This window comes from Vicia villosa, unplaced genomic scaffold (assembly GCF_029867415.1).
Source record: "Vicia villosa cultivar HV-30 ecotype Madison, WI unplaced genomic scaffold, Vvil1.0 ctg.000911F_1_1, whole genome shotgun sequence".
NCBI lineage: Eukaryota > Viridiplantae > Streptophyta > Magnoliopsida > Fabales > Fabaceae > Vicia > Vicia villosa.
Genome location: NW_026705409.1, coordinates 496,954 through 514,075, shown reverse-complemented (window position 1 = coordinate 514,075; position 17,122 = coordinate 496,954). Strand labels below are relative to the sequence as shown.

General features: G+C 39.7%; 2 protein-coding genes across 2 annotated transcripts; one reads left to right on the top strand and one right to left on the bottom strand.

Moving 5' to 3' along the window:
* Positions 1-7,891: 7,891 nt before the first annotated feature.
* Positions 7,892-9,886, bottom strand: LOC131632154 (calmodulin-7). The gene is made up of 2 exons (XM_058902932.1): positions 9,694-9,886; positions 7,892-8,459 (listed from the first exon to the last, which is right to left on the bottom strand). The coding sequence occupies exons 1-2, from the start codon at positions 9,767-9,769 to the stop codon at positions 8,086-8,088; spliced, it is 450 nt and encodes a 149-aa protein (XP_058758915.1). The 5' UTR covers positions 9,770-9,886; the 3' UTR covers positions 7,892-8,085.
* A 4,220-nt stretch (positions 9,887-14,106) lies between these two features.
* Positions 14,107-15,637, top strand: LOC131632176 (uncharacterized). The gene is made up of 3 exons (XM_058902957.1): positions 14,107-14,169; positions 14,704-15,219; positions 15,293-15,637. Exons 1-3 carry the CDS (start codon positions 14,107-14,109, stop codon positions 15,635-15,637), a joined length of 924 nt encoding a protein of 307 aa, XP_058758940.1.
* The last annotated feature ends 1,485 nt before the right edge of the window (positions 15,638-17,122 follow it).

Here is a 17,122-nt window from a genome sequence, read left to right as displayed (position 1 = left end):
CATATCGGGGCGTGCAAGCAATTGTTTCACAAGTTGCTCGGTTCGCACGATTATGGTATGAGCTAGGAAATAGTGCCTGAGTCTCCGGGCTGCGGTTATTAATGCGAGCCCGACCTTTTCGATCTGTTGGTATTTGACCTCGGGGCCTTGGAGTGCTTTGCTTGTGAAGTAAATGGGTTTCTGGCCTTCCGGGGTTTCTCGAATTAAGGCCGCGCTGACGGCCACGGCGAGATAAAGGTATAGGGTTTCTCCGGCCTCAGGCCGAGATAAGACCGGTGGGCTGGAGAGGGCTCGCTTGAGATGGGAGAGGGCGCGCTCACACTCTTCCGTCCATTAAGGAGGTTTCCTTGCGCAAGAGTTTAAACAAGGGAAGGGCATGCTGTGCGGATTTGGCCACAAACCTGGATAATGACGTGAGCATGTCGTTTAAGGTTTGGATTGACTTTTTTGAGCTCGGGGTGGGCAAATCCAAAAAAGCCCTGCATTTATCCGGGTTGGCTTCAATTCCTCTTTCTGTTAGGTAGAAACCGAGGAATTTTCCTGCCCGGACGACGAACGTACATTTCTCGGGGTTGAACCTCATCTTGCAGTTTCGGGCTTGCTCGAAAACCCTTTTGAGATGGGCGGCATGATCGGTTTCTTTTTGGGATTTGACGATCATATCGTCCATATAGACTTCGAGCATGTCGCCTATTTCCGCTCGGAACACTTTGTTCATCATGCGCTGGTATGTCGCGCCGACATTTTTCAGACCGAAGGGCATTACATTGTAATAGTAGTTGTCCGATTCGGTCATGAATGCCGTGTATTTCTTGTCAGTTTTAGCCATGGGTATTTGATTGTACCCGGAGTAGGCGTCCATAAATGAAAGTAGTTTAAAACCGGCGGAATTATCGACTAGTTTATCTATATTAGGAAGAGGATAAGCATCTTTTGGGCAAGCCCTATTGAGATCGGTGTAGTCAGTGCACATGCGCCATTTTCCATTTGATTTTTTAACAAGTACAACATTGGAGAGCCAAGTAGTGTACTTGGCCTCAGATATAAATTTGGCCTCTAGGAGGTCTTTTAGAGCGAGTTCGGCCGCAGCCGTTTTTTCTGGTGATTGTTTTCTTCTTCTCTGAGCGACGGCCTTGCAGGCGGGGTCGATGGTCAGGTGATGGCAAGCCACTTCTGGATCGAGCCCGGGCATCTCTGCGGCGCTCCAAGCGAATAGGTCAGCATTTTCACGGAGGCAAGCTTTGAGATGTCTTTTGGCAAGGTCCGGCAGGTCTGCTCCGATCTTGACTCCCCTGGTCGGATCTTCTCCGAGGGCCACGAGTTCGAAGTCTCCATCTGGAATTGGCCGGAGGATCCCTTCTGATGTGCCTGAGTTGATGCTCTGCTCGGGTTCTCCCAGAAAACGACCGTCGAGGTCGACAGTGTCGATGCGGGGCATAGGTTTGTTGGTCTCGGAGATTGCGCTGGTCGCTGTTTTGTCTTGAGCCGGTGTCTTTATCGTGCTCAGGCCTTTGGAGGAGGCTTCAAAGCATCTTCTGACTGCTTCGATGTCACCGTTGAGTTTTGCTACTTGTCCTTTGGTCGTATAGTATTTAAGCTTGAGGTGCACGGTTGAGGAGACTGCGATTAACTCGGCTAGTGTCGGACGTCCAAGAATGCATTGGTATATCGAGGGGCAGTCGATGACCAGGAATTGAACTTTGACGGCCCTCGCGGTTTCCGCCGATCCGATTGTAACTATGAGCTCGACGAACCCCCATGGCTTAGTCACTGTGCCGTTGAAACCTTGTAGGTCTGATCCTACGTAGGGGGTGAGGTGATTGTCGTTCAGTTGCAGCGTTCTAAACAGTTGGGAGTACATGATGTCTACTGAACTTCCCTGATCGACCAATATCCGCCGCACGTCAAAATTGGCCATCCGAGCCTAGATGAGGAGGGGAATGGTGGCATTGGGTGCCCCACTGGGAAATTCCTTTTTTAGAAGAAGATGGAGGATGGGATGACCTTGGCGTGGTCGAGCGTAGCAGCCTTGCTTGCACTGGCTGAGATCAGCTCGTCGAATTTGCGTTTTACGGATCCCACGGTGAGCTTGCTGAATCCCCCTCCCGATATGACCATGGCAGAGGGGAACATCTCCCATGCGCTGTGAGGAGAGGTGGCAGTCGCCGATTTGGCCCAGTCAGGGAGGTAAAAGTCTTCCGGCCTGGTGATGCTCATGGCTACTTGCATGGCGGGCGTATCCTCCGTCGGCTTTTCCTCGGTGATTGGTTTGGCTTCTTTGGCGGCCTCCTGTTTCTTCGCATATTGCTTCAGGTGTCCCTCCCTGATTAATATCTCTATGGCATCCTTTAGGTGGATGCAATCCTCGGTGCTGTGTCCGTGGCCTTTGTGGAATCGGCAGAACTTCGATTTATCCACGTTCGGTCGCGCAGGCATGGTTTTAGAGAAGCGGACCTTGCCTGTCAGGAATTCAGCATTCGCGCACTCATTTAAGATGCGTTCCCTTGAGGCGTTGAGCGGGGTGTATTCTTGGAACTTCCCAGCTGGGGCTTTGTAATCTTTGGGATCCCGGCCCTTGTCGTCTTTCTTTTTGTCTGTTCCCCGACGGGAATCGTTTTGGCGACCATTCTTGCTGCTTTCTTCTTGTCTAGAATTGCGTACCGCATGAGCGGCCTCCTTTTCCTCATATTGTATGTATGCCTGGGCTTTAAGGAAGAACTCGTCCAGAGTGGCCGGTGTTTCGATCCCGACGGCCTTGGCAAAGTCTGACTGTGGTCGGAGGCCTCGCTCGAGCAAGAATTTCTTCATATAGGCAGTGGTGGATACTTGTACGGCTTCCTTGTTGAATCTTTCTATGTAAGCCCGTAGGGACTCGTCTTTTCCTTGGATGATGGCTTCCAAGGAGGCTTCTGACTTGGGGTGTCTTCGGGTGGCCGTGAATTGTCTGGAAAAAAGTTTTCCGAGCACCTTCCATGATGTGATGGACTCATCGGGAAAACTTTTATACCAAGTCATGGCTCCTTTGCGCAGGGTGGTAGGGAACAAACGGCATTTGATAGCACCGGGCACTCCTCCGTAGTCGAGAAGGGCGTCAATGTTCTCTATATGTTCGTCCGGATCGATGGTCCCGTCGTATGTGCCCAGCGGAGGGGGTTTTTCGAGACCGGTTGGCAGCGGTGTTTCTAAGATTGCATGGGACAGAGGACCATGGCGCTCCTCTTCTTCGTCGCTGGCGGACGGAGAGGAAGATCGGTTGTGGCTACGCCTGCTTCGCCTCCGGCTATCGTCGTGCCTTACCGGGGGTGATCGGGATTTTCTTTTTGGCCGAAGGGATAGTGATCGTCGTCGAGAGTGATGGTCGCTTGACCCTTTCTTGGAGGAGAGACCCGTATTCCCCCTAGGGGAGGGGGAACGAGGGCGTTTCTTGGTCCCTACGTCGTGTTGAGAACGAGGCTTGCGACCTGGGGGAGTTTTTGAACGGCGCTTCTGCTCGAGAGCCCCGATCCTATCGTTCTGCTGCTTAATGAGCGCGTTGGTATGAGCCAGAGCGGCCAGAACGGCGGTCATGGTCTGGTCCTGGGAAGTTTGACCCTTGGAGGAAAAAGGGTTGCCCAGAATTTCTTCATGGTCGTCCCTTCCGCCTGTGTCTTCGAGATGTTGAAGTGTCTCGTCTTGGAGGTCTCTTGGAGAGGGAGATGCAGAGGCACCGTCACGAGGTACGGTGCTCCTTGGTGGAGGTATAACAATAGAGATGTCGTTTTTGATGAGTTTTGAAGCGTCTAATGAAGAGAAGACTTCGTTATTGCCGGCCATGAGTAATGGTTTGATTAAAGCTTTGGTTCCTAGGTTCTTGCAGGAGACAAGAATGGATCAAGAAGGTGCAAGAAAAAGGAACGGGGTAGCTAGATTTCCCACAGACGACGCCACTGATCTTATCGAGCGGATCAGACGGCCAGCAATAATGAAGGCTTGAAGTTCGGGATGATTGATTGAGAAAAAAGGGGCTGTACCTGCAAGGCACTCCGATGCCAAAGTAAGTATGTATTCCACAAGGTACAACAAAGTGAGGAACTTTGGGGGTGGAAAACATTACCTTGCCCTTTGTGTGGAGAGGGCTATTTATAGGATGTTCTTGTGCGGATTAGACTCCTCCATGTGGGGCGGATATTTAGGTGGCACACGACATGGTTATTCACCGGGCACGAGGGTCTCTCGTAGCCGGTTACCTTGTGAGTTTGCCCGGGGCGACCGGGCAGAACTTGTCACGCGTGGTCTAAAGTGTATTGGGCCGAAGGCTGGATTGGCCCAATTAATAAATTGGGTCGGTCCAGAACAAATACCTTTATGAAATTTATATAATTTTCTTCATAAAACAAATAAATAAGGTGCTAGTATACTTTTATCTACTAATGTTCTTGCCAAATTTAATTAGTGACATTCATTAGTGATAATTATACCGGGTATTACATAATTATTACAACAACAAAAATCAAGACTTGACAAACATCAATAAAAATTTTGGCGCCAAAAAGTTCCTTAAGAGATTTAACAACTCTAATTAATAAGATTTTTGGCGCCAAAAAAATTCCTTAAGAGACTTAACAACTTTAATTAATAAGATAAGATACATCGACACCGTAAAGAATTTTACATTATCCATAAACGTTACATTTTTGTAGATGTTTAACTTTTTTTTATAATCATATGTAAAATATTACTTATGAATAATTATGATGCATTGAATTGACTGTGTAAACTATTTTTATAATATTATATTATCTTAGCACTTGTTTGATATGTTAAAAGAGTAATGCTATTCTTACACCATATTTATACACCAATACTTACAACAAACACTGTTCACGGTGAACAGTGTTTTTAAAAATAAAATAATAATATTTATAAAAAAAAATTTTATTTTTAAAATTACAGACAACACTGTTCATGTAGGGACATGCATTAACCAACTTCATTACTACATTAATCAAGTTTTTCACTGCATTAACCAAGTTTGATGACTGCTAAAAAATATTTTTAGTACCTGGATGTTGCATTAGCCAACTTCATTACTGCATTAACCAAGTTTTTACACTGCATTAACCAAATTTGGTGACTACTATAAAGTACTGTTCATGGGTTTCGTTGTCTTTACAATCAAATTATCAGTAGGATGAAGTATAGCGATCAGGATTCGAATCCGAATCGTCATAATTGTTATTCTCACAATGAAACTATTAGTTTGTAATATTGATTTTGCACTTATTTCATTTAATAGTAGTTTTTAGTGTAATTAGTGATTTTAATTAAAATAATTTATTTTGATATTAATTTAATACTAATATTATTATTTTTTTCATTATCAATTTTTTTATCATTTATATTTTATTGTATATTAAATTATTTTTTCAAGAGTATATGGTAATAATTTAATTTAATTAAAATAATTTAATTAAATTATTTTAATTAAATTATTTTTTTATTAATTATATTATAAAGTAAGAATCGTCTCTTTTATTATTGTGTTTACAATAACATTCATTCACTTTCACTTCCTTAAACAAGTCGTTTTTTCGGTCTATACTTTAAATAGTAATAAAGTTTTTGATAGATTTCTCTCTTCTAAAACATTTGCACTTATTCGATTTCTGGTGGGAATAATATTTAACCAATATAATGATCTTTCTACACGAGCTGTGAATTACTATGACCCCTTTCCCCTAAAATCAAAGTGTATAAAGAAGAAGAAAAACATTTGCACTTAAGAAACAACTTACTGTTTTTTCAAATTAATCTTTTTATTCTAAACTCAAAAGTAAATAGAATCTCTAGATACTGTTTTTTTAAAGATATTGTGTTTACCTTTGGTTTCTATATTTTTGGGGTTTTTAAAGATATTGTGTTTACCTTCATTTTATATATTAAGATGCTTATGATTAATTAATAGTTCAATAGGTGTTCATTTTAATGACATGGAGTTGATATTTTTGTGCAGCATCTATTCCATGCACGTTAAACAAATGACTCAACTTAAAACTCACAATTTTTTAAAATCTTCAATAAGTGAGCACCTATCATAAATGGTAGTTTTGGTGAAGATCTTTGAGAATTTGAACTTTGAACACTTATAAAGTTTTTATTTTATTAAATTTTAATTATTAAATTTTTTATTATTTATTTATTTTATTTTTTATTTTGAATTTATAAGTATCAACATGCCAAAAATAGAGAAATTGTATATTGAATTCATTCGTTCTTTTTTCTAATAATTTCCTCCACACCATTAATATTTTTTTTATGGTTTCTTTGCTCTTATTTATGATTTGGTGCAGAAGTTAGATCGTGGAAAATAAAACACTAAAAAATGACTGTTATAACTATGTTATAACTACTTTTTTTAATTTATTTTTATTTGTCAACATTATAATATATTTTAAGTTTATTGATGTTTGTTAATTTTTGATTATTTTTTTGTAGGTATCAATTTTAAAATTCTTTTAATTTTATTAATCTCTCTTAAATTTTGATTTTTTGTAGATAAATTTTTTGAAATATTACAAAATATACTTTTTTTTTATAATAAAAATTGTTCAAAATGAGGGAATTTTGAAAATAAATGTTACAATATTTTTTGTTCAAGAATTAATATATATTTTTCCCTCATTCTCAAATGTAAACATAAGTGGATGTGGATGTATTTAGTTAATTTTTAATAATATTTTAATTATGTTTTTGTTTGACCTTCGCTCATGAAATCTAACTCAGTATAACTTTTTTGAACTCTTCAATTTTATCATTTATGGTATATCATTTAAAAACAATTGTTTTTACTTTTACTTTTATGGTTGCTTTGCACATATCTTATGTTTCAATTAAAAATCAAAGCAATTTGTACAAATTATCAAAACAAGAACAATTATGAACATGTTTAAGGAAAAGACTCATTTGAAATACCAAAACAATTTGTAAAAACACTAAAAAAAATTAAAATATCTAAACACATCAAAGTATTTAAAATGTATTTTCATTCATTTTTTATTTTACATAAAATCGATTTACCAATCAAAAATTAGAAGAGAAACAAAATTAAAACAAAAAAAGGAAGTATAACAAACAGGGATGCATGAACAGTTTTGAAATGAACTAAATTTTTTGGTTGGCGTAATAGGTCTGAGTTGTGGTGGTGTGGAAAAGAAAAAGGCATTAGGCCCCATGGTTCACCAATGGCCCAGACTGCATGTCATTGTTCACATATTTTTATTATATTTATTTTCAAACACTATGTATTATGTTATTTGTAACCTATGGTATTTAATCTAAACTTAACTCTCATTTTATGTGGATTGTGGCTTCTATATCAATTGCTTCGGAGTCGTCTTTTTCAATCAACTCCGCCAGAGTCACAAACGTCGGAGTCGTCTTTTTCGATTAACTCCGCCAGAGTCACAAACTAAAATGACCAAAAACGGAGAATAAAATGTCCAAAAACGGAGAAGAGGACCACAAGTCCACTAAGACTACTAGTTTTGTAAATCGTTATTATTTCAAAACATTGATTAATATTTTAATAAAACATTAAATATTAAATATTTTATAAATTTAAAAATAATAAATTTCATTGCTTTATATTGAGTGATTTGAGTATTACATTATTTTATTAAACAAAATTTGTAGTTATTTTATTACGCATAAATGATAACATTTCAAGTGCATCATAACTTAAAACTTAGAAAGAAAAAAAAAATGATAACATTTCAAGTGCATCATAACTTAAAACTTAGAAAAAAAAAAAAGACAAAACTTAAAGGGATAAATCTAATAGTGAAACTTATAAATTCGCATACGTAACATTCGTAACCATTCACCAAAAAATGACAAGTGGTAGAACCTGAAGTGAAATCAACATTACAACTTTTTTTAAGGAACAGAATTACAAGAAAAGCTATTAAGACACCATTCGACAGCAATCATGAGTAGCAACACTTACCACTAATTAACATTTAACCATGAATTAAAAATGTAAGAAACGACAACGACTACTACAAAGCACTGTTATACAAGTAATAGAAATGAAGTGAGAGAGATCAATCACTTGGCCATCATCACCTTAACGAATTCCTCGTAGTTTATTTGGCCATCACCATCAACATCAGCCTCTCGAATCATCTCATCGACTTCTTCATCAGTGAGCTTCTCACCAAGGTTGGTCATCACATGGCGAAGCTCAGCAGCAGAGATGAATCCATTCTGATCCTTGTCGAAAACCCGAAATGCCTCTTTCAGCTCCTCCTCAGAGTCGGTGTCCTTCATCTTCCTTGCCATGAGGTTGAGAAACTCAGGGAAGTCAATGGTACCATTCCCGTCAGCATCTACTTCATTGATCATGTCTTGAAGCTCTGCCTCAGTTGGGTTTTGTCCCAATGATCGCATAACAGTTCCAAGCTCCTTCGTTGTGATGCAACCTGCAAGTTCAAACCATATATAATTATCATCAACAACAAATTTATAGCTTCATCAATTAATTCCCACATATGATTACTTGTTTATTAAACTTTTGACTTTTTAACTAGGTAGCAGAAAACTAGTTAGATGGTTATGGTTAGTTACAATTACACACCCTGTTAGTATTAGCCGCATATAGCAGAAAAACTAGTCACATATAGCCAATATATAATCAAACTTTTCTCATGCATGACAAATATGTTTAGCAAGATTCAATTCCTCTCCGGCACTCTTCTATACAAGCCACATACAAATAGCATATGTTTAATAAACTCTTTTTATTCATTTAAACTCAATCACCAATCTTTGTGGATTTTCAAAAGAAAAAAAATACACTTCTGTAAATCTAAATAATAAAAGAAAGTTCTAATTTTGAACAAAGCAAAAACTCTACAAGAACCCACATCATTAAAAAAACACATCTTTCAGCACCCACCATCATGCCATGTTTCTTAACACTCAGATACATAAACAGACTCACAAACCACAGGCAAAGTAGCTATGAATAATATTCACAAAAATATCAATAACACTTTGAAAAAGGTCGCAGATGTAGCTGAACATATCATTTAAGTGTATAGTATCCGATCTATGAAACACGGAACACCTGAAACACAATATTGAACCTATGACACTGACAAAGACGTCGACACCAATAATAATTTTTAAGAAATGAATAAATTAAATGTGATCACATACACAACTTTTTTTCAGAGATGGCGCTACAGAATGTCAAATACTAACACAACACAAACACATATACTTACCTTCAATCACTTCTATTTTCTTAAATCATAATCGGTATTTTCCCATAGCATCATTACAAAATAGCAACTATTAAAACAAAATCAAGATGTAGCGTCAGAATTATATAATAGCTTGATCGTATTACATATATTACAATTTTATACATTTTTTTTCTTGAAACACTTGATTAAAATTTCCGATTCAATTTTTTTTTTAAACACGCGTTCATCTAAATCAACAAAACTCAAATCGCCTATAAATCAACAAAACCTAAATGAAATTCAAAACAAATGAATAATAATCAAATCAAAACCAAAATTCCTAATCAAAATCAACAGAAATTCAATCAAAACAAAATCACAAGAAAAAAAACGATCTGCAAAAAATAAACGCATCAAAATCAAAGAAAAACGAAACCGCGAGAGATTTAATTCGATTCGTTCTTACCATCGCCATCCTTATCGAATAGGCTGAAAGCTTCCTTAAACTCAGAGATCTGGTCGTCTGTGAGTTGATCTGCCATAGCTGTTGTTTAGAGAGAGAAAGGGAAAATCGGTGATTCTTTTTCTTTGATTTGAGTTTCTATGATGGTTATGAATGAGCGCGTCATTGAATATTCGATGAAATGAAACGGTTGCGTTTTATATGTATCAATGGAGATGCTTTGTTGTAAATTCCTAACTGCGAAACACGGTCTCCACGCACTTTTACCAATTATGACTTTCTCCTATTTTTTTTCCTTCCATTATTATAATACTAGAATTTTTTTTTTGAAGAATAAGAAATTATATATATTTCCAAGAACAATATTTACATAGTGACTCTGACCCAAAGGGTCCAACTAGACTCTAAGAGCACCAAACAAAAGTAAGCAGAAACCTCATAAAAGGAGAGGAGCAATCCTTCCTCTATATTCATATTGATTATACTATCTATGATCTCACTATACACATTCTTGCTATTAGTATTGCTATCATTTTTTCTATATATTTTCTCATTCCTATACAATTTTCTCATTCCTATACAGCCAACGTCTATAAACAATTTTAGAGAAACCAGTTTTCAACAAACTAGTAATCCAACCCTTCTTCTTACTCTTGTGCTCCATCCAAGCAATCTTTTGATCTCATCTCTATCAGCATCCACTTCAGAACCTCCTGCCAAATGGTGCTCATTTCTCTGCATTCAAACAATAAATGCTGCAAACTCTCATCACTTGTACAAAACACACACACAGCATTATCCAGAATTCCAAACCGAGCTAACCGATCCTTAGTTGCCAATCTTCCATGGCATGCCATCCATGTCGTGAAAATGGCTCGAGGACGAGCTTCATTGCCATACATGATTTTCCTCCAAGTGACTGGTTGTGTGTTACTGCAGATCCGATGATAAGACTTCTTCTTGCAGAATTTTCCCTCATTTACAACATCATTCCAGATTTCCATCTCTTGAGCCACATGTCTTTGATTAAGAATTGCCCGCAGAATCCACGAGCATGTGGTACCAATTGTTGCAGTCATAACGTGGTCCCTCTTTATGTAATAACTGTGCACCCATCTCACCCAAAGACTATCAATCTTCCTACATAAATTCCAGAGCAATTTCATGAGACAAACTTTGTTCCACCTTTCCAAATCATACACATTTAGGCCTCCTTGTTTTTTTGGCTCGCATATCTTACTCCACGCAATTGGTGCCCTTCTAGAGTTTACATCCTTTCCAGTCCATAAAAATGTTCAACACATGCTCTCCATTTTCTTGGTAACTCCTTTAGGTATGAGAATACAATGTAGCCAGTAATTAGCAGTGTTGAAAATTACACTATTGATCAACTGCAACCTTCCTGCATAGCTAAGCATCTGAGCTGAATAGTGGTTGATTTTCTTCCCAATTTTCTCTACCAACATTGCACATTGATTATTAGTTAGTCTCTTACTCTCCAGAGGGATCCCTAGGTACTTAAAAGGTAAGTATCCTACATCAAACCCAATGATATCAGCAAGTTTTTTTTCTCCTGCTCCTTATCCATCCCACTACAATAAATCATGCATTTTGCAGGATTAACAACCAGTCCCGTGGCCCTAGAGAAGTCCTCATATTTATTCATCAGCAGCTGGACAAAACTTCTATCTCCTCTGGTATTGAAAGTCTTTAATACTAGCATATTATTATTAATATTATTATTATTATTAACCATATTATTATTATTATTATAAACTTTGGTAGGGAGTATAATTTATTTGTTTTTATAAAGTTTTAATGATTTCAAACAACTTATTTACTTAAATTATATATAAAATTTTACACGGGCCAAAGGTCCAACAAGACTGATTAAATACCAAATGTTCAATTTAAAACAGGCAATTTTTTATGCACCCATATAGGGTGAAAAACACCTATAATATTTCTAAAATACCTTTTGGATATGCATATCCGAAGACATCCTTATCACATTTTCACTGATTTCAGATATGTATATCCGCAAACACTATGAACCAGTTTCGGATATGCATATCCGAAATATGCTCTGAGTGATTATTTTTTTCAAAACAAGATATCATTCTTTTAAAACCTCCTATTATTCTACAAAATGTAACGGAAAATAAAAAATACGTAGACTATAATAAAATACCAATATCATAGTATGGAAATACTTGTTCGGATGAATGCATAATGTCAAAATATTACAACACAGAAAAAAAGTCATGAATAAACCATAAAGAGGCAACTACTACTGAGTATGCCTAATGCGAACACCCTGCGACCTCCTCTGCCTCCTATACGCCGCTGCACCGGACGTCTCACTGACCATCCTCTGTACTATGGCAACCGCCTCTGAACCGCCCTACTCAATGATCCCTCTCTCTAATGCCTTTTTCCCTATCGAGTGTATCCAGTGACATATCGACAGGAGATTAGTGGCATGGTCATCCTTAGCCTGCTAGTTCTTCAAGAGCTCCTCATGTGCTGGTCTAGGTGGGACGCCCAGGAGCATTGGGTGTCACAATAGGATGTGACACCTGATAGAAACATGTCACGTACCCATCTACACAGTGCCAACTTTGGGTAGCCCGCGTATGCCGATACTCCTCTGGGACTAAATGATTTGCCCAATCCTCAAAGATAGCAGTGAGCTCTCGGGGGGTAAGTGTGTCAGGAGCAAATTGTCTCATGCACCGCACCGGCAAATATCTGACCATGGTACTCAACAAAAAATCATCACCTTCTGCCTCGGACTCCGCTGCCTCCACCAAGTGGTTCTCATAAAGCTCTTTCAAGCTAGAGAACCGAATGTGCGCCCCACTCGTCGCTCTGCACTCAAAATCGGCAATATTTGGACCATAGCTAGATAATTCACCATCCAATCTATGACCTCAACCCTCTGTATCTGGGAATGGTCCAATAACCTCCCTTTGATCGGCAGGTGGAGCAGACATGTCACATCGTGTAAGGTGATTGTCAACTCCCTTACAGGAAAGTGGAAAGAAGACGTCTCCTTGTGCCACCGTTCGGCAAAAGCCCTCTGCATGCCGTGGCTTATGGTACTATATCCGGTCATGCATAACCAGCCAAGTCCGGAACCAGCTACAACATCATTAAACCACTGAGCCTGTTGTTTAAACAGAGCAAATATTTTTCGCGAATGGTTCACAGATTATATGGTCTCCTGTTCCTGTCACAACAAAAAACAACAATGTTAGTTAAACCGTTTGAATTCATTTCAACTACTTGTAATTAAAGCGGTTAAATTATAGTGCGATAAAAAACAACCTCGCCCTCACAGATACATCGAGCGACATGGTCATGATAATATATCAAGAGACATATGTCAAAAGGCTCTCCATGGTAGCCCTCCTCCTCTACATCCCGAGCATCATCCTCGTCGTGCTCAGGGTGGCCCTCAGGTTCCTCCTCCTCCTTACGTCCCACCGCCTCCTCCTCCTCATGTACCTCATCCTCCTCATTCCGACTAACCTCACGAGAGGAAGACGCCCGAGCCAGCCGAACCTCGATGCAGTTGAGGATCCTACAGACGCGTCATCTATTTGGACTTAGACTCGGACTCGACCCTGTCCCCTAGCCACTCCTTGTTGTGCGGCTCTCTCGTGCCGAGCTGAGGATGTCTGTGTCTGCCTCCCATATCTAAGTCGTGCGGTCACTACCTGATTATCAGTCATTTTTCTGAAAAAAATGCCATTGGTAAGAGTATGAAGAAAACAAAATTGAAACTTAAAAAAAACAACTCAGACCAAATTTCAGAAGTGCATATCCGAAACTGGTCAGAGGTGATTTCAAAAATGCACTTCCGAAAATACATGCGAACAAACATTTTTGTAGACTACCATTTCTTACCCTTTGTTCTTTTAACCTTGTGCACCAACAATTGGTATCTAGAGCTCCGGTTCGGATCCACGGGGAAACACGGGAAACACGAGTGAAACGTTGAAACGTTGTGTGGTTGATTTTGGTTCTTGTATTCGTGTTGAATCTTGAACAAAATCAGAACAAAATCACATTTTCTGATTCTGCAGGATTGGGAAACACTGTGTTTGGTGAGATCTGAGTGACTTGCATAAGGTTAAAATGAGTGGAAGTAATTTGAATACAAAACTTGCGGTGCTTGATGGAAAGAACTGGAATAGGTGGATGATTCAAATGCGTGAGTTGTTTGGTGCTCATGATGTTCTTGAGCTTGTTACCGAAGGTTATGTTTCGGTTGCAACAAATGTGATGGAGGAACAAACTGATGCATAGAGAAATGCTCAGCGTAAACTGAGGAAGAAAGATCAAAAGGCATTGTTCTACATTCATTAGTATGTGGATGTGAACGTGTTTGAGAAAATCATTGATTCGACGATGGCGAAGGCTGCGTCGGATACACTGGTTAGATGTTATGGTGGTGACGCATCAGTGAAGAAGGTGAAGCTTCAGTCCCTACGAAAGTAGTATGAGAATCTCAACATGAAGGACAACGAGAAGGTTTCTAAGTACATCTCTTGAGTGATTCTTATCAGTAATGAGATGAAAGCTTGTGGAGAAACTCTTTCTGAACAAGTAATCATTGAGAAGGTATTGAGGTCTGGACCCCATGAGAATAGAAGAGCTACAGAGCAGTCTAGAGGCACAAGAGTTGCGTCTGACGGAAAGAACCTCTGAGAGAGAGAGGTTGAGCAGGCTCTGAAAGCTTCTTTTGTCAAGAAGGACCAGAAGCAGAAAAAACCTGGTAGGTCTCAAAAGTCAGAAGTTTTCTATTCTGATGAGGAGAAACATCATAAGGGAAAGGAGAAGTATGACAAGAGAATGGTTCAGTGTTACTGTTGTAATAGGTTTGGCCACTTTGCTAGATATTGTTGGTCAAATAAAGAAGAAGCAAAAATAGCCAAAGGAGATTCTGATGATGAACCTGTGCTATTAATGGCTTATGAATCTGATGAGGAACCTGTGAGTTTCTAGTTTTCTGATTCTGAAGGGGAAGAAGATAACTCTGAATATTCTGAAGGAGTGTTTTTATATGATTCAGAATTAGAAGATGATTTTGAATTTGAAGAGTATGACGATGAGTTAGAGTCAGAAGATGACTCTGAAGCTGAAGACAAGTCAGGGTCCGAAGGTGATTTTGAGTCTGAAGGAGAATCAGAAGATGAGTCAGAATCTGAAGAAGATTATGCTTCTAAAGATAAATCAGAACCTAAAGGTCCTGAAGATGATTCAGAACTTGAAAGTTCTGAAGGTGAGTCTGAGTCTGAAGGTGACTCCAAGGAAGAAGAAGGAGACTCTGAAGATGAGACAGATGGTGAATTTGATTCTTATCCAGATTTTGAATCTGGTGGTAATCATGACTCTGAAGGTGGACCCTATGAAGGAGGAGCTTCTAAAGATAGTCCAGCCTCTGACGTTAGTCATGACTCTGAAGTTGGAACTTCTGAAGAAAGAGCTTCTGAAGGCGATCCAATTTCTGAAGGTGGTCAAGTATCTGATTGTTCAGAGACCACAAAGAATCAGACAAATACCAAGAAGATTTGCAGAGTTTGATATGTTGCAGGACACTGAAGTAGATTCTGAAGGAAAAGTTGTTCAGTGTGCCACTTTAGTAGACTCTGAACCCGTGGGTATTGAAGAAGCTCTCAAGAAGAAAGTGTGGCTGAATGCCACGAAAGAAGAACTTGAAGTTATAGAAAGAAACAAGACTTGGGAGTTAACTGAGCTTCCAAAGGAGAAGAAAACCATCAGCGTCATATGGGTTTTCAAGGAGAAATCTGTTTTTCTGAATGGAGTTGCACACTGTAGCAACCAGAAGCAACTTGCAGATGTTTTGACGAAGGATGTCAAGACTGAACACTTTATCCATTTGAGGGATGAAATTGGTGTTGTAGTTTTGATTAATTGAGAAAATTTCTTTAGCCACCTCCATATGGGGGTCACCCCCAGCGAAAAACCCAAATTACCCCTGCTTCGGAAATGAACTTCCGAAGCTTTGATTTTTTTTTAAAAATTTCCACAATTCGGAAGTGCATCTCCGAAAACACCTCATGGGGGGTGTTTTCGGAGATGAACTTCCGAAAACACCTCATGGGGGGTGTGTTCGGAGATGAACTTCCGAAAACACCTTTGTTCAGATTTTGAGGGGTTTCGGAAATGCACTTCCGAATTATGCAGAAACAGAGATTTTTTTTTATGTTTTTCTTAACAGTTTCGTATTTTTAATTAAAAGAAACCTGGAAATAAAATAAATGACATATAAAGGTGAAAATACTAATATGATAAAAAAAGTAATATATACAACCGATCTGAATCCAAATAATAATAATAATGTGCTAAAGATACAATCCGAAAACAAAAAATAAATAAACCCGACCACTACTGGGTGTGCCTAACCCTCTCTCCCTGGGACCTCCTCTGCCGCCTGTATGCCGCCGCACGACCCGCATCAGTGACGATCATCTCCATCACGGCCACAGCCTCTGGACCGCCCTGCTGAACGACACCTCGATCCAACGCGTCCCGCCCAAGCATCTCTATCCGCTGGAAGATCGGCATGAGATCAATGGCGTGGTCATCCTCGGCCTGCTGGTTCTCCAGGATCTCCTCGTGTGCTGGCCTAGGAGCGCCGGGAACGTCGGGTCTCAGCAGAGAGGATGTGACACCCGATAGAACCATGTGACGTATCCCTCCTCACTGTGCCAGTCCTGTGTGACCCGAGTGAGACGGTACTCCTGCGGTACCACATGATGCTGCCAGTCCTCCCATATGGCAGTGAGCTGCCTCGGGTCACTGTGTTGGGAGCAGCCTAAAAGGGTGACCTGGGTATCCGCTGCACGAATCCGAACTGACGCATGCACCGCTCAGGGAGATACCGGACCATGATGGTAGTCCCGCATGCCAGCCAGCCTGAATATAGAGCAATGCCGTCAAAGGGGGCAATCTGAGCGTAGTCGCTAAACGGCCTCCAGGTGACATCGTCGTGCATCGTGCGGTCCAGGTATCCACGGTATGGTCCCATCGCATCGTTCCCCCTCTGGAGAACGTATCTGGCGGCACTGGGCATGGCGTCCACGTACGCAGGATCGATGTGAAAGCCGTGGATGCGGGAGAAGTAGGAGATGATCCAGCTCTGAAACAGAAACACGATAATGTATTAAAAATAAATACGAAACATAAATAAATAAATAAATAAATAAATAAATACGATAATGTATTAAAATAAAACGTACCGTAAGTAGTGTGCAGGATCCGACCAACTGCCTCGTCCTCCAGTTGGAGGCCTCATTCAGCTTCTGGTAGAGGTATGCCAGAGTAGCTGCCCCCCAGTTCCACTGGTGAACGGTATCCAGGTCCATGAAGTATCGGAGGTAGGTCACATCGACGTACCTTG